Source organism: Echiichthys vipera (genome assembly GCF_963691815.1).
Source record: "Echiichthys vipera genome assembly, chromosome: 6".
Taxonomy (NCBI): Eukaryota; Metazoa; Chordata; class Actinopteri; order Perciformes; family Trachinidae; genus Echiichthys; species Echiichthys vipera.
This window is the reverse complement of record NC_139831.1, coordinates 9,805,970-9,833,660: the sequence shown is the minus strand read 5'-3', so window position 1 is coordinate 9,833,660 and position 27,691 is coordinate 9,805,970. Positions and strand designations below refer to the sequence as shown.

Sequence of the window (27,691 nt, the reverse complement as noted above, 5' to 3'; positions counted from 1 at the left end):
AATGCCATGTGGTCGAATGCCCCTCAAAGCTGCAACAATACAACTTTGAGGCTGAAATGCTTCATTTCCATTATCTCGACAGTGGAAATTAATTGACAGAGTAAGCCCTTGGTGACCTACTTGTTTCGAAGTTTAATTTTCTGTTTCATTGTTCCAAAATACGACTTGTGTGACATTTTATCTGCACCTCACACAAAATTCAAAACCACTTTGTCTGCCACAAAAACAACAAATAAAGAGTATACAGTGACGAAGTTTTCGTTTTTAATTAGTACATTGACTTTTTCTTAAAAATCTACACTATATTCAGCATGAAGGAAGCAAGTGACAACCCCAAGACAATAGTAGCAACAAAACATAAGCAGTGGACATACCTCAACATCTCACAGACAACAGTGCTTTAGGGAAAAAGGCAGAGCAGATACAGGAATATATACAACGCAAAAAAAAATATTAAAGAAGCAGCAAATCCCCACTCAAAGACAGATTTCTATGCAAATGTAACCCAGTGTAATTGTTGATTGTCAAAATTTCCATGTACTTAAACAATAAGTATACATTCAGAGTGTCTTTGCAGACCCAGAGCCCTTTGGCTGATGTGGGGTTGTAAAGCAGCGTTTAACTCCTGTCCTAAGGTGCCAGTGCGGATGGAGGTCAGCATGTCTGAATGTCCTCAATCTGCAGCTACAGTCCGGCAGGAAAATACAACCAATTTAGCTGTAACCACTCAGGATCAATATGGCTTCATCCCCAGCAGGACCAAGGGGCCAATCGGATGACTGGCCTGAGAGGTCCTTAACAAAGAGGGACAGCAAATTAAAAAAAGGAACAAACTGGTCTGACCATAGAGGAGAAGAAAGAGAGGAGAGGAGAGAAAAGAGAGGAGAGGAGAGGAGAGGAGAGGAGAGGAGAGAGAGGAAAGGAGGCGAGAGGAGACGAGAGGAGAGGAGAGGAGAGGAGAGGAGAGGAGAGGAGAGGAGAGGAGAGGAGAGGAGAGGAGAAAAAAAACAGTACTGGCATGTCTTTGTACCAAATAACTGAAGGAACTTGAGATATGATTTCAAAAGCCTACTGGTTGATACATTTGGTACTTTATGCAGTACATCATTTTTTTTTAAAAGCATAGTCCCTACTGCTTGTTGAAAAAAGGTCAAGAGGTATGTCTGTTGAAAAGAAGGAACACATTCAGTACGTGTTTAAATCAGACACACAACAGAGGATATCTACAGTGAGAGAATATAACAGTGGAATAATGAGGCTGCACAGAGCACTCGAGTCCACAACGCAAGAAAATACCAAAGCTGATTATATGGAATGCTATACAACTTAAAAATGTTGGTCTTGAAAAAAAATACCAAATAAGCTTCCTGGTATTATCAACGTTCATATTCTTTGTATTATCCCTCATGTTTACACATGACACAGATAAATGTGCCTTCTTTTATACAGAATTTAGAAATTCACAAAATAAATAAATTCACTATAGCCTTAAAATTGAATCTCAATTGTATATTATATGTATATATATTTTTTATATATATATATAGATCCATATACGTATATTCCATTTCATTTAAGCAGGATTTAAACCTCGGAGCCTCTGAAGGTGATAAACTCCTGCACATTCTTTCTCTCTGTGTCACTATCCGTCTGTGCCTCCAGTCTGCAGCTCCATACAAACAGTTTTGATGTTGGACTGTCCGTAGTGGATAGAAAATGCCCATTTCCACATTAACACAGTGTTTTAAGGCCAGGGGCAAAAGAGAGTGAATATATATTTGTGTATATGAAAATAGATGAGTAATAAGTTCTTAGAAGTCTGAAAAGCCATTTGGTCCACTTTTCATCTTTTCCCCAAACGTTTCCACGAAAGAGTCTTGAGCCGTTTGAACTTCCTGTAAGGCACTCTTCAATTAAACTCTGAGTTGTGTGTTTTCTTTCCCACCGGACTGGACACCCTGACACAGCATCCAAATTTGTTTGTGTTTTTTTTAAAAACACACATATGTTCTCTGTACCTTCTCAGGCGTCTGATTTCATTGCACCGTTTGGCATTCTGTATTCGTTGGTTTGTTGCGTTCTCCTCTTTGAAGATACAAGTCCAATGAAGGTAAGAAAATGATTAACTGGCACATTTGGTAGACAGGGATCCCTGGATTATCCAATGGCTGTTCTCCTAGAGCGGCAGGTTGTCTTATGTGTATGTGTGCGCGCGTGTGTGTGTGTGTGTGTGTGTGTGTGTGTGTTGGGGTTCATGTCTATGGTAAATAATCCTAAAAATCTGTAAGTAACATCTTAGAAAAACTAAACACTCCCTTGATTTTTAATTTTAGGCACATGGTCACAAAATATGTGAGTAAACAATAAATCCTGAGGCTGAACTGACCAACCTTTAAGAACAACATGCTTCAAGATCCCTCGCTCTGATCTTTCACTGATCAGATCACTGTGGTACGTAAAGAAAACAGTAAGTCTGTGGTCAAAATGGATTTAAATGTGGTTTTTGGTTCAACTTGTGTCCTGCAGCTCTAAGCCTCTGTAGGCTCTGTCTTTATCTGGATAAAGTTTGCAGGCAGTTGCACAGACAGTGGCAGTTCCTGCAGGCTTTTGATTCCCTGCTCAGGCTGCAGGGACATCTCCCCACGCACTTCCAGCTCCTCTACGGGGGTCAGGCCCTCACTGGGGCTGCTGCTCTGGGAGAAATGTCCATTAATTATAGTTTCACTCAAAGCATCCTGGCCCAGGCTTTGACTGGTATCAATGATCACAGTCCTATACTGCAGCTCTGCTTCCCCTATCGCAATCTCTTCTTTCTCAAACGTATGTGCCGCCAGTGATGGATCACCGTTCACCATTGACTGGAAGTAGCTGGGGTCCAGCATCTCCTCTTTGACCTGCAGACCTGAGAGGTCGCTGGATTTGAGCACGGTGGCAATTACGGTGCCGGGCTGCTGTGCAACCATGGTCTGCCCACAGGTTGTATTGATGGTGACCAGGCGAGGGAGACCGTTGAGGCTGGAAGCAGAGGAACTAATGACTCCTGGAGGGGAAGTGCAACAGGAAGAGGTGGAAGTGCCCAGACTGGTGACCAGGAGGTGCTGAGGGAGGCTATCCTGCAGGCTGCTGGCTCCACCTGCTAGAGAGGCTGTCTGGATGGTGAGCACATCTTTACCACCTGCTGTGGTGGAGGGCATGGTGTGGAGAATAACCCGCTGGGGGGAAGAGTGGCAGGAGTCCCCGTTGGCCACTACAGTTGTGAGGGGAAGAGACTGAAGAGAGCCAGGAGATGTCAGGACCATAGGAACTGAAGAAGGAGCAGTCATGGCCCTGAAAAGACAAAAGGAACTGAATAGGTACTTGTGTTTCTTCATCTGTTCTGACGGAGCTGTTGTAATATTCAGTTTGTAGCTTTGCAAATATAGACATGGATTATTTTTTAATGGAACCCTATTGAGAAAGTTACCCAGAGCACAGCTATGATCCCAAACAGCAGAACTAATGCCCTTATTAATATAACAAACAGCATTGTCAGCTGTACTGCAGAAGTCATTATTCTTCTTGCAGACAACGTTTTAACAGCTTTAAAAGCCATATGACTAATAATACACTGTTTATACAGGCAGTGTGAAAACAAACAATACCAAAGAGCTGACATCCACAACAAATGAACATTAGAAGCTTTAGTTTACCAAGGTAGGATGAACTGCTGGACAACTGGATTAGATTTGATTACACATGTTTTGCAGTTACTGTGTCCACCCCTTCACATCAAACAGTTTATCCAAATACTACAAGGTTTCAAGTCTGAATTAAATTCCATTTCAAGTTGCAGCCATTGATAAAAGGTTGACATGGACTAAGTCAGTCATATTATGCGAAAACGACAAGTGCATTTTTGTGCCTGTGTGTTTGTGGATGACCAACATATTCAAGTAATTTTGTGTGTCAGGGGTGAATTTCCAGGACCACCGAATGAATAAGCTTTACACCTCAAACACTCCTCTGAAAAGATTCTTGCTCACGAAGCATCCTGTGGGTTTGGAACAGATGTTGTCTGGTGCTGGATTTTTGAGGTCGGCACTGATATTGATATTTGACAGTTACAACAATCTGATAACAATATATCCACGGATTTTAATTTTTTATCTTTTATTAAGCATCCGTTTGATATTTTGGATTTGGAATATATGCTTATTTACCTCCTTAGATTCTCTATGGGGTTAAGATCTGGAGTCTGGGCTGGCCATTTCATTGTTTCAATATTCTTACCTTCAAGGAACTGCTTAACCTGCTTTGCAGTGTGACAGGGGGCATTGTCGTTCAGGAGGTTCACATAAACAATTGCATTCACCCTGCCATGTAATGTGCAAGAGGCCCAACTCCTGCTGCAGAAAACATCCCCCAAACCATGACCTGACCTTGCTAAAGTTCAATTTTTTCTGGGTCTGATGGGAAACATTAGGTGTCGGACTGGAAACGACTGAACCCTAAGTGTCTAAAGAAGTCAGTTAAATTTGGAGCAGGAAGTGTCAGAGTGCAGATATAACACCATTAGATAATCTCTGGAAAGCCGCAGAGCAGTTTGAGAAACTAGTGATGTCTTGTTAGCGCAGATGTGCTGAAGTCATTCAAAGCAAGGGCCTTCACACTTCCTGTTCATTTTTTAATCCTATAGCCCGAAGAAAACATTGTTTAAATCTTCTCTTCTGACACAGTGGTTACTGTAAAAATAAAGGTTTTTGTTGAAGTGCCTTGATTATTTAAAAAACATGGTAGTACGGCAGTGGTATATCCACAGTGGATATTCTTTCAAATTTTGAACACTAAAAAAAACAGTATTTCAGAATAAATCAAGTTTCAATCCTTTGTTCTCTAATGTTGCTCTCCAGTGTATGTAAGGGGTAATGCCCAGCAGGAATTAATGGAGGATGGGAAGGAAGGCCACAATGGGAGGACAGTTGCCTCTGCAGTGCCCATTAATTCCTGACACATGTTAACAAGCCAACATCTTATTCACATCTTATTTTCCTAAGATATTGTTACAAAAAAAACATAAGATGTTGATTGCAAAATGAATGACAATAAAAATTAATGGTGGTATTTTCTTTTCTTTGGCAAGTGACCATGGAATAAGTGTGATAATGCCCTTGAGGTGTCCATAATCTGGAATTAATGGACTCTGTGGAGGCAGCCGTCGTCCCGTCCTGGCCTTCCCGCCGTCCATTAATTCCTGGTAATAGACATCTCGAAGGACATTATCCCTTTCAGTACTTAATGGACACCCTGCAGCCAATCAGAACTTAGTACCAGACAATAATGTGTGTTCAATCTATTTAAGTGTACAGACACAAGTTCTGCAAGTTATGTGCTGGATCTATTTCTTGACTGGGGACAGTGAGAGGTTGGCAATTTCCTACCTCATAGCGTGATCTTGGGCAGGTGACCCTTGGTTGGCCTGCAACATATGGAGAGAGTGAAGGAGGTGCTCAGTCTGTCCGCCATTAGTTTCATGGTACAGATATTCATCAGTAGGCTCCTTCTTCATGTGCTTCACTGAGACTTGGTGTTGACTGTGAGCCCTGCCATGCCCTTTGGACCCTCCACGGACCAGAGACCGCCCGTTGGTAGATCTCTGATTCCCGTAGCCGATGTTGCCATCAGAGCCTCCTTCTTCATCCTCAATCACCACCAGATCGGTTGGCATCTCCTTAAACTGATAGACAAGTCGCTGCCCCTCCACTTTAGCCAGGATCCCTCTCTGATAGTAGTACCTAGAGGAGAAAGTAGATAAGATGCTGTTTATCACATTATAGATATTATCATCCTTCAGTTTAAAAGCCTTATAAAATAATTCCATTGTGCTATTATGAACATATCTAAGGAGTTACGACAGAGCTTTAGAAAATGGTGTCCATTTGTATGTTTCCCTCACCTGAGAGCTCTTCCCATCGTCTCATAGTTCATGTCAGGCTTGTTCTTGTGTTTGCCCCACAGCTTTGAAACAGCCTTGGAGTCCACCAGCTTAAAGATGCCTTTCTCCCGCTGTGTCCACTTGATGTATTTGGGACAGGTGTTCTTATCCTGCAGTAAAGCCAGAAGGAATTCCCACAGGTAGATTGTGTTGCCTGCAAATTGTGAGGGGGGGGTGTGTTAAGGTATGTTTTTAACATTCAAGCACATCAGATACTCAAGGTGGTGATTTAGAACTGTGCTATAAGCATCTACAATAAATGTATAGCATTCAGTAATTTAGGGTCTTGTTCAATATTTCTATATGGCAACTAAAGGGTTGCAGGGAAAACTTCTCTTTTCTAAAAGTCATTGTCTTGTCAGTTGTAAGTGTGCATGTGTGCCTTGGAAGATAATTGATTATACCAAGCCTGGGACTAGATTACTCTAATTTGTGAGATGCTTGGCCAGAAGTGGTTAAAAACAGCAATGCTCCCAGTCGTCACTTGAATCCCAGACACCATGACAGGTTGATGCATTTGTGTGCAGCTAAACCTGCGGTCCCCAGCCCCTTCCTCTTTGTGTCACGCTGTATGGTGCAATGAGGGTTCACACAGAGCAGCATCTATCGGCAGAGCATCAATGTGCCCTCCAGCCTGCAATCACTTCTGTTTCCCTGCGAAACACAGCACTCTGAGATCCCCTCATCCATTAACTTGGCCAGACTCAACCCCACTGGACTGCAGGGGTTGAGGACTGCTGTTTGCACACTCCACAGGAGGAAACAGAGCATACACAAGAGGAGGGGAGACCTTGATTTTTATTGGCTCATTACAGAGAAGCGGACAAGTTAGTCAGACTTACCTTTGCCCTCTTTGCTCTTCTTCCTGAGTGGCAGGTTAGGGGTTGAGATAGGGGAGCAGGGGCGCACTGCCCGCGGTTTCCTCACTATAATTCAAAGTGAGGGGTTGTGTGTTAAGAGGTGAGAGGCCACAATGAAATCATCCAATTACCGAAAAGACTGAAATTTTAGTACAAGAGATAATTCCTGTGTTCTAAGAAGACAAAGGAGGAGGAGGGGAGGATAAGGACTGTAGTGTTACCTTTGTTTTTTTTCTGAGGTTTTAAAGGGCACTTTTGGGGTATCTCATCCATGGATGAAGTATCCTCATCTAGGGACATGTCAAGTGCACCATTATCCATCTGGTCAGGCCTTAGCGGGGCATATGTCAAGTCTGACTCCAACAGAGTGCCATAGGTGTGAACTAGACATGAACAAGAGACACAGAAACACAGACAAACCATGAATGCACCATAAATAATGTATCTCATGCTCAAAATATGAACAATGTTAGATCAAAGTTGAAATGTAGAATATCTAAAATAACATACTCATACGCTTTTCGTCCAAAATGTTGTTTGGAGACTCCATGTTGAGAAGAGCTGCTGCAGCTTCGTTCGTCTCCATGCTGTCCTCTGGGCCAGAGACTGTCGTTTCTGTCCACCAGACGACACACGTTCATCAATATGAAATCCATTTGAGTAACTACTCTGTATAGTGGTATTTGACTCTTTGTTTGATGCAACTGGATGGCTAGCAACACTGTCAGGCCCCTTTTTTATGTCTGCTGAGTTTAAAGGTAACATCAAGTTTCACTTGTGCCGGGGGACGTTTGCACCAACAACATTTTTAAAACGTGCACGTTTGCATACTTTATTGTTCAAAAAAAACATTCTTTCGTCTGTCTGAATAAACAGTAGTTGTGACATCACAACCATACAGAAGTCCTGACGGCTCATTTAAATGTTTCTGAATACGTGCTGTGTACATTTCCCTAGGGATTGATCATTTTGATACTTTCACAGTATTTATATAGCACATCAATCTGCTTTATAGTCGACAAGACATGGAAATCTTGTTGTTTTTACAATTTGGGACCTTTAAGGAAAAAATAGGAATAAGGGCTCTTGAGCAAGTTCAGGCTAAGAAACTGTGCAAATAGATGATGGTTTCCCTTTATTCTACAGCTCTGTAGTTGATAAATAATTGACTTATAGTTTCCTGAAAAGTACCTTTTAATGAAAGCAAAGTAAAATATCTTTACCTGAGAGGTCGACCCCTCCCACCAAGATGGAAGGCTCCTCCACAACATGGAGAGTGGTGTCCACCATGATGCCATTGGTCACGTCGTCGGACTCCAGGCCTGAGTAGACCTGCAGCAGATCGGCTGCAGGCACCTGCTCAACAATCACCGCTGGGAATACTGACGGGTCATCCAGCTGAACAGAGAGAGGACACACACATAGAGAGAAGGGTATGAGATGCTGTAACACAGGTGCTACCACAGGGAGGCGGGGTACTGGTGGGCTGTGCACATACGTATATATATGCAATAAAAACACCATTAATTCCTCCACTGCACATCATAAATGCAATATAAAACCCCCAGATGACATCAGATTAATGTTATCACCAGATTTGGTCCCTTATCTTTATTGCCTTGTAAAATATTGTAGATTCATACTCAATTTCAGCTAATGTGAAGGCACACAGCATGGAGGAGAGCTCATTTCTGTGGTGTTGCAGCAGTCCACAGGGACCCCCTGAAGAAGACAGGAACCAGCTGTTTGATTTGGCCTACTTCTCCTGAAAAGTTAATCTTATGCTCAGAAATTTTATGAGCCCAATTGAATGTTAATAGATCAATCGTGAGTTGCAGGCGAGCACCCCCTTCATCATGTCCTAAATGTGCTTTGGGAATTCCAACCTTGCCGTCTCATTTCAGGCACGGCTCAGCTGGGGGAGAGAGGGAATTACTGGAGCTCGGGCCAAACCATTGAAACAGCTGAGAAGCCCAACATACTTGAGAGCTCCTCAAACCGACTGGGTCGAGAGTGCTTACTAGGCGCTTGGTTTGTGTCAATGGGGGAGACGTGGGGAATAATTCAGCCCTTGATTCTCTAAAAGTCTTGTTTGTATGTTTTTATGCTTCTAGTAGCTTTAAATGACAGATGTTAATTTATTTCAAAGAGTATGATAAACATACAACATGAGAGGCAGATCTGATTTATAAAGCATCAAAGGCGACAGAGAGGAACATTTCTGCGCCATAATTGTGACTTTTGTTTAAAATGAAGAGGTCACAACAAGTTCTTTGATGCCAAACAAGTCAGAGTCACGGCCAGCAGATGGCACCAGACTACACTTCAAAAAGATATTAAAATAATTATTTGACCATGTCAGTGCCAAGAAGTCAATGCAACTGCTTTGGCTTATAGCTTTATTACATGTCCAAACGAAACCGAAATAGATCAATTTTTGATAAACCTTAGCAGAACTGTTTTGGCCCAACAGCGATAACAGAAGTGCATCCTTTCTAAAGAAATATAGGTCAAAATATGCCCAAACGACAGATGAACGCATACAAAACCGGATAAACATCTTCTTGATGCCACACTGTCGCCTGTAATCAGGGTGTAACTTACATGCTGCCCTACAAATAACACGCTGCACCAACTAGAACATTTGCACTGTTAAGGGTGACTGAAATGTAACAGAGCAGTTAATAAAAAAAGAAAATATTAACTAGTGGTGTATTATGTAGTCATTTTAACCAGATCAATTGAGCACACATTTTTACAGTTATGACCTTATTAAAGGGGGGACAGGATAGAGAAAATGTGCAGTAGAAGGAACATGAAGAAAGGCTTATCTGTCTCTTTGCACAAGTGTCCATTGTTGGTTTGGACCTCTGGGGCATACCAGGTGTCTGGGCTTTGAGCCGTGGGGGTGGGCAGAGGAGTGGATGGATACCATTTTGGCTACACTTTAACCAGGAAACTAACAGGTCGTCTCATTATTTGGACATGGTGTTAAAAGGTTGAGTTTCTCAGGCAGGACCAGCAACAACTACCCAAGGTAGTTTGATACACTAGGTAATGTAGGTGTCTGTGAATCTAGAGCAAGATGGCTCCACAAGACGTCTATCATGACTTTAAAGATCAACAACAAACCGCTAATGACATCGAAGCAGCAAAACCTCGAGGGGCTAATAAAACTCAGAGTCTTGCTTTGACTACGATCAATGTCTCACTGACGTACACTGGATGTCTCTCATTAATCTGAGTCTTTGGTAGACATATTATCAGATAGCTAGACAGTGAGGCTACCACATCTCCTCGCCTGGGCTTAAATGATGTTTGCTGTCCTTGAGTGAGAGTCAAGCATGTGTGTGCAGACTAAGGCATTTTGACGATTGGTCTGCTGGGCTCCTGTAACAGCAGCAGCTCCCAACCCCCACCCTCTCCCGTCAAACGCAAAAAGTCTAAGTCCCACATAGTTTGCTGACAGAGCATCAGACATCTGAAGCTGCTGTCTCTGCTGTTGTTTTGATGTTAACTGGGTTATTTTTTTGCCAGGAACACCTTCAGACTAGCCTTGTGTTGTCATGTAAACCAAATGTTGATTTGAAAAAGGTTGCAATGTGAAAGATAATCACTATGGGAAAGAGAGATTGTTGTTAAAAGGTTTAAAATAGCGATAAGGTGGGGCTTTTCAGGAGAACCGGGGCCCAACATGCAACACAGTGTGACAAATAATACTGATCATCATAAAGGTTTTAACTGATTCTTCCTCTTTGCTGACTTGAATAGTATTTCTAGAAGGGAAACAGGACCGATAAGAATCGGTCCAATTTGCATTTCTGAGTTCCCCATTCTGCCTTTAAAAGCAACAGCATCTGTGCAAGCTGTTCCCTCAACACCCCACTCTCTTCTGCTTTACCTGCCCAGCCACAATGAGTCCAACTGTCTGTACACTTTCAATATCCTCATTATCACGATATTTGAGAGTGCAGCAGTCTGTAGTATTAAAGACACTATCATGTTGTTTACCAAGGAGCCAAATGCCTTTGTTTCTGTAGCTTGAAAATGTAGAAACCTTTACTTTAATTTAATTTCAAATTAAGTTTTTTATGGCTAGCCGCTAAGTATCATCCTGTAGTCAATACATGATCCACCTTTGCGAGCTACTTATTGACTTATAAACCAATATAGCATGGATAATCATTACAGAATGCACTCTATGATTTCACACAGCTCCAACAGCTTTATTGTGGCCAAAATTAATCTTTACAACAGCCAACAGACACAAAATGGCCACTGTGTAGTATGTTATGTGTTGTTCCTTTTGGGGGTATTTCCAGGACTTGGTAAATAGGGGCATAATGCTTACATAACAGGTTGAGTGGGTGCAGCAAGGAACAAAACTGTAGCACTGGAACAATGCAAGACCTTTGAGTGGAATTATCCCATCCCTTCCAAACAGCCTTGTAACTGGTCCGTCAGGTTAGGCCTGAACCGGTGCTATTCAGGGATCCAGTGACAACTTGTCACTCTAGATACACACATACAGATACCAGTACACATAAACACACATACATCCACACTTACAATCAATCCTGCTCCACAGGATTCAGACACGGTTGTGGGGATGAGATAACTGCAAACCTAACCGGGCAATGAAAAGACACATAGGCACACAGGTTCACATAGTATGCACACACAGTAACCTTTGTGCCATAAACACATTCATGGCCAAGCCCCACCCTTTTCCCTCCCACGCACCCTAACCTCGCTGCAGGTTTTTAAATCTTTCCATTTCTGTGCTCCCAGCAGCCCACACTCCTCTTCCCAGACCTCCTCTCTGCTCCATCCTCCCTCTCAGCCTGCCTCATTCCCTGACATGTTGAAACAGTTAAAGATCACAGGCTCTGAGCCACAGCTAATCCTACCCCGGTGACCACGCTGTTTACACGAGTTTTGTTTGTCCTGCTATGAAAATTCTAACATTTATCAACAAGATGTGGTTGAAAAGGATGGATGGTCAAACACTAGCCTTTTAAACAAATACAAATATACAAGCCCAGTAATGCAGAAAACAAACAACTGGATTAAAAAAAAGTTTTAAATGTGGTTGCTCCAGTGTGATACGTACCTGATTGATTTCGTCCATGCCGTTGCTGGCGAATTCAAACACCAGTTCGCTGGGCTGCACCGCAGTCGTCATGTTCAGTTCAGAGGGCAGGCAGCAGCTAAAATATCCTGGCTCCTGAGACTCAGTTTCACCCCGCAAAAATGGCTTCCCTGTTGTCGTCGTTGCCGTCGTCCTGTTCTCTAATCTGGGTGGTTAGCGCTCCAAGAGAGAGACCACGAGCCGTGTTTCAGAGAAGCAGTGTGGCCCAGGTGGAAGCAGCCTCGTCCCTCTCTGACACAGAGGCTGGGTCCCGCTGCGCCTGGAGCATCTACACCTGGCCAAGAGAGAGAGAGAAAGAGATAGGGGCTAAGGTCAGGAGACATATTAGATCAGTTTAATTTCACTGAGAGACAAGAGAGGCGATGAGGAGTGGGGACAGTAGTGTAAGAGTGCTAGTGTGAGAGGATGAACAAACAGAGGATTTCGGAGGCAGAAAAACTCACCATTCAACTAATAATAGACCAACATAGTTTCAGGCAGGATGTACATATCTAAGCTATGTCTAGTTCTGAAGCTGAAAAAGCCGCAAGTCTCAGCAGAGAAATCAGATCACTGTCTAATTCCTGTCTCCCTGCCTGACAAAACCTCTAATAAACTCATAAAGCGAGTCAAGACCAAGCAAAAAGGTTGTCTGTGCTCGCCCCTAAAGATAGTTTGCAACAGGTCTAGGTCTTAATGACAATGTAATTGCATTCCAGCAATTGTATTCCTGTTACCTTTACCCATCTTAATCCAAATATCAGAGATGTGATATCAAAATATTTGAAAGGTCGACCTTGTTCCTCCATTCATTTTAAAAGTTGAAACTATTTTTGATATTACTAAAGCGATCTTCTAAAAAAGCTAGGGTTGAAACAAACTATCAATTAATGAGTCTATTGTTTTCTTGATACGTTGAATAATTATGGGTCTACAAACATCAGACATTAAAAGTGACAATCACAACATCCCTGAGCACAAGGTTTTCCAGACCAACAATCGAAAACCGAAAAATGCAAGACTCATTCTGACTTCATCACTAACGCCTTTCATTACCATCCGCAACAGCGACGCTGGTATTTCACATTATGATTCAATAGGTTTTGTTTTCAAGTTATTGTCCGTGGGCTAATTGTATACAAAATGAACTGTCAATGGAGTCCTGGCGCTAACCAGTGTCACACAATGGAGAGAGAGCTGGCCAAGTAATGGCATCCAAGGAGGCTAATGACGCAACATGAGCCCAGATATTTTACCCATTAGCCTGGCAGCCCAGCATTTTCTCTATCTGAAACTTATATGCACAGGCAGCCACCTACTGTTGCAGAAACTAACAAAGATGAGGTTTTGAGAGTTTTGCCAGGTGTTGATATGTCTCAGCGATAGCATCCTAACTCTGCAAGACACAGTCAAACTTTACAGGTGTGTAGCTGAGACCAAAAGGAAGTCAAACTTTGAAGATGGGTGTGGTCCTAGCAAGGCATCAGAAATATGGGGGTAGGAAGTAGAGAAGGGGAAATTGCCCCCCACCACTTTACACCGCTGGCCCAAAATGGCATTGTTGTGATCCCATGGCTCCCATCCCAAGATGGTCTCTAGTTTCATAGCTGTGTCCATCATGAAGACACCCCTCCACCACACCACCCTAGATCATAAGACTCAGGGGGGCTGACATGATCACATGAGAGGGGCTGAACAAATCCTCCCTCTCCATACACACACAAACACACACACACACGAGTGATCTCTCGTGTGATGATGCTCTGGATGCCCCTCTGTGCTGACCCTCGGGGAGTTACTGTGATCAGACGCAGCGGGGGATGGGACACTGGTGGTCGTATTGCTTGTTAGTGTGTGTGTCTGTTTAGGTGTGTCCCAACAACCCAAAGGCAGGTTTCAGTGCTGAAGGACGGAAGGGACTGAAAAATAAATGGACACCCCAGGGCCACAAACCCCCACCCTCCTTTTTCCCAGAGACCAAAGAGCTGGCAGCAGTAGAGAAGTAAGAGATGAGACACACACACACACACACACACACACACACACACACACACACACACACACACACACACACACACACACACACACACACACACACACACACACACACACACACACACACACACACACACACACACACACACACACACACACACACACACACACACACACACACACACACACACACACACACACACACACACACACACACACACACACACACACACACACACACACACACACACACACACACACACACACACACACACACACACACACACACACACACACACACACACACACACACACACACACACACACACACACACACACACACACACACACACACACACACACACACACACACACACACACACACACACACACACACACACACACACACACACTTTTTCCACTGCTGCAGGGTGGAGCTCATTTGCTTTGAAATGCCTGTGTGACTGACAAAGTTGCATACCAGGCCCAATTGTGTTTTGAAGTTTTGTAGGGGGGGTAACAGGAGAGGAGGTGAGAGGGGAGGACTGAACTTCTGTGCAGCTGGAGGGGCACAGGGGCCAAACACATTTTATGATTTAGTTTATCTTCCTGCTAAGCGTCCAGACAGAATAGTAACATGTGGCCGTGGTCTGGAAAGCATCGCTTTGGGAGATAGAAGAGAGAAAGACGGGGAAACTAAATCTTTTTGAAGGCTGGTGTTTCATTCCAGTCAGTCCCTCTTGCTGTCTCTGCTGGGCCGTGTCCATGCCCACCTCTGCCAAAGCTGGACGCTGCTGCCATCTGTCTGGCGCTCTTCAGTGCCCTGGTCTTTTTGGCATGTTTGCACTGGGGGAGCGTGACAAGCCATTACCCGACTCACACAGAAAAAGAGGGGATGTATTGCATAAGGCTTCAATCCAAATGGGGAAGGATGTATAAATCATGTAAATAACAAACAAACAAAAACAAAACCAGCCAGGCCATCAGACCAGAAGCCTAAGGGAGGGTGGTCTCTTGCTTGGACCACACCCATCTTTGACCTTCATTTTGTATCTCAAAAACACACCTGTAAAGTTTTGTGACTGTATCTTGCAATGTTGGGATGCTCTTGTGGTCACACACACACACACACACACACACACACACACACACACACACACACACACACACACACACACACACACACACACACACACACACACACACACACACACACACACACACACACACACACACACACACACACACACACACACACACACACACACACACACACACACACACACACACACACACACACACACACACACACACACACACACACACACACACACACACACACACACACACACACACACACAAGCTTCGCAGTCAAGGCTGGTAAAAACATTGGTGTAAACATGTCTGCCTGATAAGTAACTCTCCATTTATAATTTCACATGGACCACACACACATTCACAGCAGATGCCCTCTGTGAAGACCAAGACACCCCATGTGGGATGAGGTAGAAGTGCAGCGGTCTGTATCATATGGGATCACTCTGAAACTGCCCTGCCCAGCTTCGCTGCCTTCTCCCACATCTGAGGAGCTAAAACACCAGGCATCCTCTGTAACAGAGCAGCTTTGTTCGTCTTTTTTTCATTCTCATACTTCGTGTTAGTTTTATATACGTTTAAGGAGCTGTGTGAAGCCGTGTGAAGATTTTATTTTATGAGCCTCCTGGCTGGAATGGGTGTAAATGAACAAATCATTAGAATCCAGTCATTAACGAGTAATTATGGGAATCAAGATCGACGTAAACAGTCAATCTTCTATTCTCCTTTCCCATGTTTTGTGATTCTGCGTCTTATTGGCTTTATGTGTCTGCTGTATTCATTTTCTAACGTAAAAGACTGTCAGTGTTTGCATGAGTGTATGTTCTATATCCCTTGTCAGTGCTGCATGGAACTGAATGGCCCAATTGGCATTGTGTTAACAGCAGACAGGGATACAAGAGAGCCAGCCATTAGTCTAAGTCTAGTCAGACGCAGCCTGCACATTATCCCTGAGCACATGACAACAGCTGCCTTGTCCCGGCTCAGGGGCAGGGTTGTAAGTGAACTTACTACGTCATGAAGAGAAGAAGAGTAGGAGAACAGTCAGGGGAGGGATTTTACTGGGATGTTACTCAATGCATAATAGTCCACTGAGCAAATAGACTGACTGTGAGTCATTATGGGTGGGGCCTTCTTTTGACAGAGTATTTCAGTGTGGTTACCAGGCATGGTATCCTGAGTTCTACTGCATGAAATGTGTAACAGTGGTGTCCAACCAAACATGTGCTTCATGTCATCCCCCTCTCTCTTTCCTTCTAACTCCTATTGCTTTCCGCTGTTAAACACTTAATTAAGGTAAAAATGCTATTTAAATTATTATCTGTGACAATGAGTGGATAGGGAATGCCTTCACTGTCTAAAAAACGAGGCATTTACAAACTTTAAACCCTAAATTAAATTTTCAGGAGTATTCTGAGATTTCTTGAGGCATTTCTGCCCTCTGCCCTCCCTAATTTCTGACACTATGACTATGACAACTATTTTAAAGCATTATTATTGATTTTTGGCAGCAGAAGAAGCTGTAAACACAATATTGACGTAGTATTACCTTGTTGACTATTTCCACATCAAGCAGACACGGAGTAACATTCACTTGAAGTCATGTTTTAGTCCACCTGACGAATAAATGTAATATTTACTCTCATTTTAGATCTGTTTTGGTCTCCACCAACCCTTTAGGGAAATATCTGGCTGTTCACCAGCTAGTTGATAACTGTTACTGTCTTTTTAGAGTAGTTTTTTTTTTTTTATTGCTGGAAACAGAGTACACCCGAAAAGTAAAGTTGTGAGTCGTAAAAACAAAACAATGGAGCTGAAAAATGCTACAAAACTTTCCATAAAGCTGAGCTGCTGAGGAACTGCATAGTTGGTAATAAACGTCTGTGGTTTCGAGGGGCATATAGTGGCGTCTGTAATGTTTCGTGACTGCATCTTGCACGTTGTGAAGCTATCACTGTGACAAAATCTGTCCACAGATAGAGACAAACATCTAGCAATATACTCAAAACCACCTCTGGCGTTGTTCACGCCGAAGTGGGTGTCTCCAGGACCACATTATGCTATTACCACACACACACACAAGGTGAAATCCATACCAGAACAGTCAACTCCTTGAGGTCTTGCTGACATTTTGCAGACTTGAGTACAGCAACTAATTATTTTCATTATTACTGAAACTAATTGTTATTATTTTCTCGATTAAACGAGCCCCAAAGGTAATCACTTCTATGGAGAGCTGACAGTATGACTCCACATGACCTTTCTCTGTGACCATGGTGATGTGATTCTCTTTATCAGTCTCCACTCCTCTATCGATTACAACTGTCTGTCATATATGGCAGGCTGTTGTGCAGCAGACTGAGGAGGAGGATGAAGCAAACACTGGCCTACTCCACCCCTGCAGCATGGTGACTGCCAGTCGCAATAACAACCAATTAGAGTCAGGATTCATGAACAAATGGAGCATTCCCAGAAGGCCCTACTTCCCCCCGCTTTAGTCTCTTCAGCTGAGCTCATTGTTGACCATGAAAGGAGGTAATTTAAGCCAATTGAATGACTATGCAATGACTCACCCTGCATGTGGTGAGTGCAAACATTGTGAGATGCGAGAAAAGGACCAGGGTAAACTTTACTTATCAGCCATTTTCAGCTCATGTTACAAATATGCAGATTTGCTCAGGTGACATGTTCAGCAGTGTGCTGGGGTGGCTTGACATGACTTAAAGATGTCAGACAGCGGGTGGCATTCCTGGTGTTTGAAAGAATTTTCCCACGGAGGTATACTGTATGTGCTCCCCTAACACCTGCAAAGATTTTAAAACTGACACAGGCAGTGATTTCGCCTTTCATCCTGCAGTGCGTAGCGACACATTTCAGTACTAACACAAAAAAAAACCTTGAATGTGTCCTGCAGAAAGTTTAGTTTTCTCAACTCAGCTGTGCAGAGACACACCGGTGTGCAAGATGGCAGAAAATGTGTGGGCTTACCACTACCATGTTATTGAATGGTTGTCAGCACAGACATGCTGTTTTTGCAGGATCCTCTGGGTTCCTGTAAAGGAAATGACTCAGTGATATGAGGTTTCAAGCTCATTCCTGGAGCCCTGTGATATAGCCCATATGGGCATCAGAGGATCCTGGTCATCATTTCTGGACAGCAGTTCCCTTCTGGGTATGTTTTGATACACACGTCATTAAACTACACACCAGCATTTAACAATAGCACTTTCAACGCCACGGAAAATTGCTCAAACACAACTCTAGCGAGGTAAAAACAAGGCTCCGTTCAGTGAAAGTAATGACAATGTACGTGTCGACTACATTTCAAGAAAGCAGGCAAAATGTTGGTTGAGAAGGCGTTGAAAGGTGAAAGGAAAGGGAAAGAAAGGAAGGTGGGAAAAAAAGTTAACTCAAAAAGTTTTGAGTAAGAAGACAGTAATTAAGGAGTTGCATCAATGGCAGACACCACTTCTACTAGAACTATGTCAGCACCATAAAAACTGTTTTGTATACTGTATTTTTTGTGCATTCTACATTTTACTCACCACCCAGCATTGCACAATACAGCATGTCTCACCATGTTTCAAACTCCACTATATTGAGCCGAATGAAGGAGTGTTTTCACTACAATCCTGAGGCCACATCATGCGTGTGGTGATAAAATATGGCAGAAACGGGCACAGAGGCAGGCACAGACACTGGCTAATAGCATGCAGCTACAAAACACAAGGCATGAGAGACACAAAAGAGAGGGCACACCGCCAGAGCCAGCACTCACTGTCTGTCTTAAAGTAGGAGGCATTTTGCTCTGCCCGTGCCAGGGCCAAATGAAGGCTGAAATAAAAACGTCACCTCGAGCCCAGGCTTTCAGAAGGAGAACGGAATTTAATCTCATCTCCTGCGAACCACTGTACTTTTCCACTGAGGCCCAAGGCTATAAGAGAAGAACCCATGCCTTTCTGTGACAACGGTTGTTTGTGCCAACTAACACACTATTAGTTATCACCTTTCGTGTTTTCTGAAAGATCCGATTTAAACATTAGTAGGATAGTATTGTCTGGAGAACAGTGATGAAAGCTCAATAATGTTCCCAGTGACCAAAGTTCAGAAAAGTCTCCAAAGACCAGATTCCACTTCTTTTTTTGGTAAATTTTCCTTCAAGTATGAAAGAGGCATGTTTTCTTGCTGAGATATTACAGGCTGCTCTCTGTCCTATATATACACATTATAATGACATGTCCTTAATCATAATACAGCGTACTGGACTTTCTTGTTTCAGGGCAAAGCAGTGACATATTTTAAAACCTGGTAGAAAAAAACCCACAAACTGACCTGTGAATCGTGCACTCACAGGAACAGCATCACTGAGCAGTGGCTTTCTGCTGCTTCCTGTCTGTTAAACCACACTCAGAAGAAAATGTCTTCCTCTGTGTAAGAACGGAAAGTTCTCAACTCCCCCTCCTTCCTTCTCAAACACCATGCTATTACTTTTGTAGATATGAGACTTGTGATACAGGTAGCATTTCATGAAGCAAATATCTCCACGAGGGATGTGAGAGATAAAAATAATTCTGTGTTAACCTTAACACAGAATTTTATCGTGCTTTATTGGAAAACATGTTTGGCATGCAAGAGTCAAAATACTACTAGTATTGTATCGAATTGTAATATTCTGGTAGCCTTACATAAAATATATGAGAACGTAGGCTGAGAATCAATTTCTAAAACAAAGATCTGCAAATGACACACTATAGGATGTTCTCTCACCATTTCCAAGCCCGCTTTACTCAGGCTGTTTAAAGACGGTGATGGTGAATTAAAAGGATCACAATAGGGCTCTAAAAGCCACACCTGCCATTTACAGACATCACTTCCCCACAATGCTGACACAAGGCGTGCAAACACAGACAGCATTACACACACACACACACACACACACACACACACACACACCTCTTACGGGCCCCATGAGTCGGTTTTACAGAAATTCTCAGAACAAACTACGAAGTTCCTGTCGCACAGTTTTCACTTGTAGGTCAGAAGACAAGTATAGTCTATAAGTATATCCGTACACAAACTGCAGTGTGTGCAACTAGAGCACCCCACAAACTTTTTATGAGCCGCAGAGAATAACCACCCTAAAGCACGTACAACGCTGTTCATTAACAATGTATAAAAAATCCATCTGCTACTCCAAGTCAATATGAACAAACAAAGAATGCACTCAAACAAATCCTTCAAAACTTCATGTGTCATTAATTTCAATCTTGACTTTATCACTGCTGTCTTACCAGATGCATCCAAAACAAGATTTTACAACAGACAAGTTTTAACTTAACAGATGCAGCCCATTTGTCAGAAACCACCATCAGCGGCCTATTGCTACTATGTGGCAACAGGCCACATGTCACAGATAGGAAGAACCATTGTGAAGTTGTGAAAACAGGACAGGAAGTTGCAGCAAAGTTTAAGAAAAGACATCTGCAAGGCTGTAACATTTTATCAGATCATCTGGATATTGTTAGTAAGATGTGGAGTAAGACAAGAGGTATCAATGGTGGGGACAGTGCCATCTTTTAAATGGTTGCCACTCGAGGCAGAAATTTTAAAGTCTGAAGACAGATCTTCCAACTAATATAATCTACCACAGTGATGTTTTACATTATAACCAGTGACAGCAGTAGCTAGGACAGGCTAAACATGAAAGAAAAAGAGACTGAAGGTTTGATAAGAGATTTGTTAGTGTTATGGCATGGTAAATCTGGGTATTTTGCCAACCAGAACAGGATCAAGACTGGCCATCAGAACCCTATCCACTGCAGGGTTTACTGCTGTCTAGCCAAGGTCATATTGAGTATCTAAAAATGAGGGTTGTCCTCGACTAATGAAATTCCTGGTTAACTAAATCTCAAATGGTTGTGTCAAATAACTGATTCGTTCATTTGTAATGTTTCTCTGCAAAGAATCAAAATAACCACTACAAATATTTTGTTTACCAGAGATGTGCTTCTTGGAAATAAGTCACTCAGCATGAAAAAAAGCATTTAAAAAAATCTGTTACAGAAATCTAAGTTGATTAAGAGCAAAACAACCAATTAGTCGACTAATCGACTAAAGCATTGGTTACACTCCGATATGAGAGTCTGTGTACAGTCAATGCGGTCGCTCTTCTTGGGCTGCACACAGGTGGTCCACTCAGACCTTCACTGAACCAGAATCATTTTGGCTTAAGAGGGGGCAGACCTACTAAAAATCCCAAAGTAAGATGTGAAAATGCTCTGTGAATCAGTATTCTTTCGATTTTAGTCCATGCAGGCAGCAGTCAGAGCTGGTACATAATACACATGTGGAGAGCAGTCTTAACACTGATCATCCTTCGTTTTTTAAAGATTATTTATTTTATATTAGGTCATATTACAACTTCTTGTCACGCACCATATGATCAAGCAGTAACTTGACACTGTTCATGTGTCTCATTTACTAAATCATTATGATTAATAATTATAAATATTTATTTAAAAAAAATAAGAGGGGGGTAGGACAAGAAAAAAAACTTCTTCCTATCCCTTTTGAACATGAACTATATTATTTGAGACATGTATTTATCGCTTAGGATTCTGAGGATCCCATTTGCTTGTTTTTCTTCTTTTGCTTTCCTTTTCACTGCTCATTTGCTTTATTCTGTTTGTATTCTTTTTTTTAACATGTTCAATAAAGATTCTGAAAAAAAAAAAAAAATATATATATATAGCATCCAATGTACCTGGCTCAAGCTCAAGGTTCGAAATTATATGTGCAGCTAATATTACGCCCTACAAATGCTCTTGTGTCTCAGCTCAATCCCATAATTTCAAAATCCATCCAATCCATCCATCCAATGATTCCAAGTAAAATACACAAAAGGCAAGGATAAAAAACATGCATGTCTGTGCGTGTGTCTGTTGCCTCACACTGCCCTGCTGATTCCTTTCTTGCAGACATATTTGAAATGCTTCATCCTGACTCGGCTGTTGTTTTGGCTGCTGTAATTGTTTTGGCAACTTGATGAATTGTAAACAAACTCTTCAAAAACATAATTAGCAACTTTAAAATCAAATCCTGAAGTGTTTCTTGCAACAGTGCTACTGTGCTGCGTGATGTACCTGTTGCTTTTTTGTTCACACGCCCATCCTTGATGTGTTTTCATTCATACCAATACAAACATGTCACAGCACAGGTATACTGGCAGCAGCAAGAGCAAGAGAGGACATCATACAAGAAAAATACCAGCAGCGACTCTCATCCTGAATAGAAACAAGGACGACATTCATGCTTCTTTCTTAAACTATAAACCACAGTGCCAATTAACCCCTATAGCAGCCATCCGATTATGTAACTTCCCACAACAGCTAATTTTCTCGAGGGAGACGTTCCAGTTGGAGCTTATATGCTGTATGAACTTTGCAAAGATACTTTCAACATGCAGCGTACTACTAGGTGCACGTTCAGATGGAGCATTGAAATCTCAGGCCTCTAAGTCTGAGTCAAGGGTGGGAACGGGACCCGGGTGTTGCAGAGGAGGCTGCATACCAAACAGGTCTGGACACCCATAGTCAGGCATGCAGCAATACGCCTAGAGAGGGAAGAAAATCAAACAGAGATGAAATAATCTAATTTTGTGTGTCTGTTTTGTCATACCCAATGAGGTCAAGCTCTTCTTTAAAAGGTATAGTTCAACATTTTGGGGATTTATTTGCTTTTTGCCAAGAGTTGGATGAGGAAATCTGTAAAGAAAAGTTAGTTTATCATTAGGACTGTAAACACGGGTCAACAGCTAAGCTGGCTCTGTATAAAGATAACGAAATTTGCCAACAAGCAGACAGTTAACCCTAACATGTCGAATGTAACTAGTCGATTTTACATTTCAGTTTTTGTACAAAGTAAACAACAAAATATAACATTATCTAGTGAGCTTTAAGAGGTGCTGGTAGGCTCATTTTGTTCTAGTCAGGCTAGATGTTTCCCCCTCTTTTCAGTCTTTATGCTAAGCTAAGCTGTACGTAGCTTTGAGAGCGGTACGAATGTACTACTTTACCTCTGCAAAAATGTTGAATTATTCCTTTAAATCCACTTTCCATTTTGTCAGCCCCTAGTATACTATATTTATATCTCTTCTGTATGATAATGTGTCCTTTGTGGGAAAGGTTAAAACACTATGAAGGATGACAATTTGCAGCTTTAGCAAAACCATTTCAAAGATTCCCGCAGATAAAGCTTCAGTTTAGCAGCTAATAAACGACTAAATCAGCTCTTCTCGTCTGATCCCCCGGTAAAGCCTCGCAGGGACCACTCACACTGAGACAGCTTAGCCCCTTCAAGAGAGCTTATCTGATTTCACACAATTGGACCAGACTAGGTCAGCGTGGTATTCGGTATCACTGGCCAATGTTTCTCATCAAAAAGCCAGTAAACGTGTGCCCTGTTCCTGGATCTCAGGGCAGAAGTGCTGAGTCATTGCATTTCATGATGTCAAGTGCATACTTTGAATAGGGACAAAAAATGTTAAGCCGTGTGACTGAACTGACAAGCCTAAACTACAACTCATGATGTCATGACGAATGGTTGGACTGCATGCTTTAGGTATTACGTAACTAACTGCACCTCAGTCATTTTAGCTTGACAGGTTTTCTGTAAATGTCTGAGCTGTACTTCACTACTAATAAATGAAATTAGGATTACCGTACTAATGCTGCAAACATCAATCAAAGGTTAATTTCACCTCTTTGGAGAAGTATTGGAGCCTGCGCAGGAGGCTGAAGACAGGTTTGGTCAATATTTGAGAAGGCTTTATGAAATACACTCGTTTATGATAGTCAGGCAAAGAGGAAGGTGCAGCATTGGTGCAGGAGATGAGGACAATAAACTACCAGGCTAAAGCAACACGACATGCTCAATATAAATATAAATGGTGTTGGTATTGTTTAACTATATTAGGGATCTGAAATAATTATATGTGGGAAGTTTAATGCCTCTACATACATGCATTAATGACGTGTGCATGGTAACCTTTGCTTCAGTGCCACTTTGAATGAAAGAGGCCTGACAATCAGTCTCTCGAGGGGGGCTAGGGTTATGTTGTTCTGATGTGAATCACAATGCAAAAACGTAAAGGTAAACAAGGAGTGGCTGTTGCTTAGAAACAAGCAGAGGGAGAGGGCTTGTAAAGGAGGCTCTGTGGTACAAGGAAAAGGGAGAAAGTGGGCCTCTCTGAGCTAGGCAAAGGCTCGGTGTGTTTGCAAGGACGCATGAAGACAAAAGCCCGGCAAGCATAAACACACGACTGAATGGATTTTCAAACTGCTTCCGTCTGTGTAGTAAACTGCTCTTACTGTACGAATCAAAGATATTATTGGAAACAAAATGACAAGCATTTTTGAATGAGCAAAGACATCTTGACTAACTGAGAAACTGGAAGATTGTTGTTTTATGACCACTAGTGCTACTGCAAAGTCACAGATATGGTTATGAGGTTGTCCCAGAGACGTGATGTCAGATACTTTTAGTAATAGAGATGGAGCTGCACTAACGACCAGCACTCTTCACGGTCATGAAAGGATAGTTTGAAATCTTGGGAAACATGCCTTCAAGCTGGGAACTGGATTGCAAAATCAATACCACTCACATGTCTCTATGGTAGATATGAAGCTAGAGCCAGGAAACAGTTAGCTTAGCTTAGCATAAAGACTGGAAACAGGGGGAAACAGCTAGCCTGATTCTGTCCATAGGAACGGTTTTTGTATGAATTAACCAAATATGAAATATGTTATTTAATTAATGTTTAGATACTGGTGTGTTGTTGTTTTTCCTTGGGGCAGAGCCAGCGGCTAGCGGATTCCCCCTGTTTCCAGTCTTTTTGCTAAGCTAAGCTAAACTATGCTAATGTAAGGTAAGTGAAGCCTGACGCCTGTAGCTTGATAATTAACAGATATAAATGAAAGGGGAATCAATCTTCTTGTCCATCTTTTAGCAAGAAAGTAAATAAGTATATTTCTCCAAAACAAAGACATTGAAAAAACATAAAGTGAGAGTAAAGTGAAAGGTATGCTTTGATGAGAATGGGGTCGCACTACTGAGCAGCACTCTTGTCGGCCATTAAGACATTAAGTCATTTTTGCATGTAGCTCTTTCTGTGCGTGCACTGATGTGTTTTGTGAAGTGTAAACCTGTGGTTCAACACCTTGTTTTTCACACATTGTGTCCACCACACCAACCACATATCATGACAAATTTCCCCAGAAAGGCCACCTTCATGCTTGTAAATGTGGCTCTTTGAGGCTCAATATAAGCTAAATTAAACATCCAAGCTTCTGCCACAGTCCTTTCATTTCAGGTCATTGAGCATTTCATGAACTCGCAGGAGAAGGTGATGAAAGTGGGGAAAGTGGCATTTAAATAGGCAAAAACAAGGTTTCTGGACAAACATAATTAAATTAAGAAAAAAAAATTAACTCTGGCCTCCATAACTAAAGACCTTTCAGAGGAGTTCAACAGATAATTTGAGTGCTGGAGTCATTGTGGGAATGGACAGTTTTCCATACAACAGCCTGCTGCTGAGGCATCCAGACACAGACACAACTGCAGCTGGGTGTCTGGGACCAAAGCCTCCGAAAAGCATGTGGGAAATCAATTTCCCTCTGTGCCTGGGTCAGAATGCCTCTTTGTACCAAGTGATACTGCATTAAAGCCAACATAATGTTTAAATTAGCATGAGGGGGTGTGAGGGAGTTGACAACAGACACCATCTGAAACGTATTTCATTGGAGATGTCCGTTTTATGTTACAATGCATCTCTCAGCCTTTTTTTTTAGCCATGTTACCTTAAGCAGGGTGTAACCCACATAATTGGAGAGAAAAACATTGCAATGTGAATGTGTTTTCAGGCCACTGCATCATATAGTACTAGTGCAAGCAATTTATAGCAGCCAGCTAGCTGTATCATATTCCTGTATTTACTAATTAAATAACCCTTCTTCAAACAAACAGCCACCAGAAAGCAGTAAAGGGAGTTTTTATGAGGCTCTGCACACTGCTTTTATCTGGCACGAAATAAACTTGCACCTCAAATCTGCATCCACCCACACAAGAACTACGACAGACAAACTTTAATCAAAATACATCGTCACGATTTTCACGGTAAAGCAGTTCACTAAAGCAAACAGATGAGTTTATTCATAACCTTTAAAGTTGGAAACAAACTGCAGTCTTTTGTTTTTTTTTAAATACAATCTCAGTAGGTATTACAAACAGTATGAGCCTTCATAAGTCATGACTAATGTTCTTATTTTTCACAGTTTCTTACTGTGTGTTCGTCTCATCTTTACCTGAGCTTTACGCTAGCAAGCAAAGAAAGTTAACTTTTTATTTAGAAATGTGTGAGAAGCACTTTGCATCCATTTTTTAAATACATCTTAAATAAATCCAGCATGATCGATGTTGAAAGAAGTGCTTGTATCCTTTACATGAGTATTAAATCCACAATGTAAAAATGTATAACAAATATAAGCCCTGCAATCAAAAAAGTACTCATTGGGCTGCAGAATAACATCATTATTAGTATTATTTGTATGTAAAATAGTAACTACAGCTTAAAAGGATATGAACATGCAACATTCCCTCTGAAATGTAGCACCATTTAGAAATACTCAGGTAAAGTAGAAGTACCTAAAAATGGTACTTAAGTACAGTAGTTGAGTTAAAATACTCTCCACCACTGAGCATGACACACTGTGTTAAACTCAGCAGCAAGCAGTTGTATATGCAGCCAAGGAGACTCTTGCTTTTACTAGCACAGAATCTGCGCCCTGACCGGCCTAGCATGTTGCATAATCAGGAGTGTTATTAAAAGGTGTGACCTGATATTCCACATATCATATCACACACACACACACACACACACACACACATTCTCTGTTTCTTTCCTTCTCTGTCTGAAAACACAACGCTTTTATTTTTTCCCCCATTCCTGCCAAGTGGGTGTTATGAGTGTCACATAAGCAGGGGGTGGGAGCTCACGTCTTTCAGGGTTTCTAGTGGATTTAAGGTGGTTTTAATAAGATAAATAAGAGTGATAATATGCAAAAGACACTCTGCCAAAGGGTATAGGATGTGTGGCACTGTAAGTACGTGTCATGAGTGCAAAGTCTTGTCACTTCCCATCAAATCAATCTCTGAAAGTCCTCTCAGTCCACCCATGAATATTTGGGATCATTAAGAGGTTTGAAATCACTGACAAGCCCAGCGTTACGTCACATCCTTTTTCAGTTGTCCGGGAAAAGTCTGAAGAGAAATCTGTCAGGGCAGAGAAAGACAATTTTGTGTCTTGTGTTCAGGTTTGATGACTACAGCTCTGGCTGGGCTGCCAGTCCCGGCACGCACAGAGTATGAGACAGTTGCAACATGGGGATACAGTTGCTCAATCGATTTCGCTTTATTTATCAAAGGAGGGTTTCCTGAGTGTACCTACAACATGAATGCAGATACAACAAGTGGCTTTGACCTGCTGAGGGCAGCTGTGTCTGAAGCACCTGGGGACACAATATGTGCCTTGCTCAGTGGCTCTTTGACAGGAGCCATTAGGGCAGAAGAGGGTGTTACACATTA

General features: G+C 42.1%; 1 protein-coding gene across 3 annotated transcripts in view; it reads right to left on the bottom strand.

Annotated features, from left to right (window-relative positions):
- Positions 1-251: 251 nt before the first annotated feature.
- elf1 (E74-like ETS transcription factor 1) overlaps positions 252-27,691 on the bottom strand; it is a 45,270-nt gene continuing 17,830 nt past the window's right edge. For 2 of the 3 annotated variants that reach the window (XM_083915514.1, XM_083915513.1), the window contains exons 2-10: positions 11,945-12,257; positions 11,401-11,457; positions 8,055-8,229; positions 7,342-7,446; positions 7,053-7,214; positions 6,814-6,897; positions 5,933-6,125; positions 5,418-5,771; positions 252-3,327 (exon numbers count right to left, since the gene is read on the bottom strand). In XM_083915514.1, the coding sequence (XP_083771640.1) occupies positions 2,529-3,327; positions 5,418-5,771; positions 5,933-6,125; positions 6,814-6,897; positions 7,053-7,214; positions 7,342-7,446; positions 8,055-8,229; positions 11,401-11,457; positions 11,945-12,016 (2,001 nt within the window). In that variant the 5' untranslated portion in view covers positions 12,017-12,257 and the 3' untranslated portion in view covers positions 252-2,528. The remainder of the gene's footprint in view (positions 3,328-5,417; positions 5,772-5,932; positions 6,126-6,813; positions 6,898-7,052; positions 7,215-7,341; positions 7,447-8,054; positions 8,230-11,400; positions 11,458-11,944; positions 12,258-27,691) is intronic. The other variant, XM_083915515.1, reaches the window with a different exon arrangement.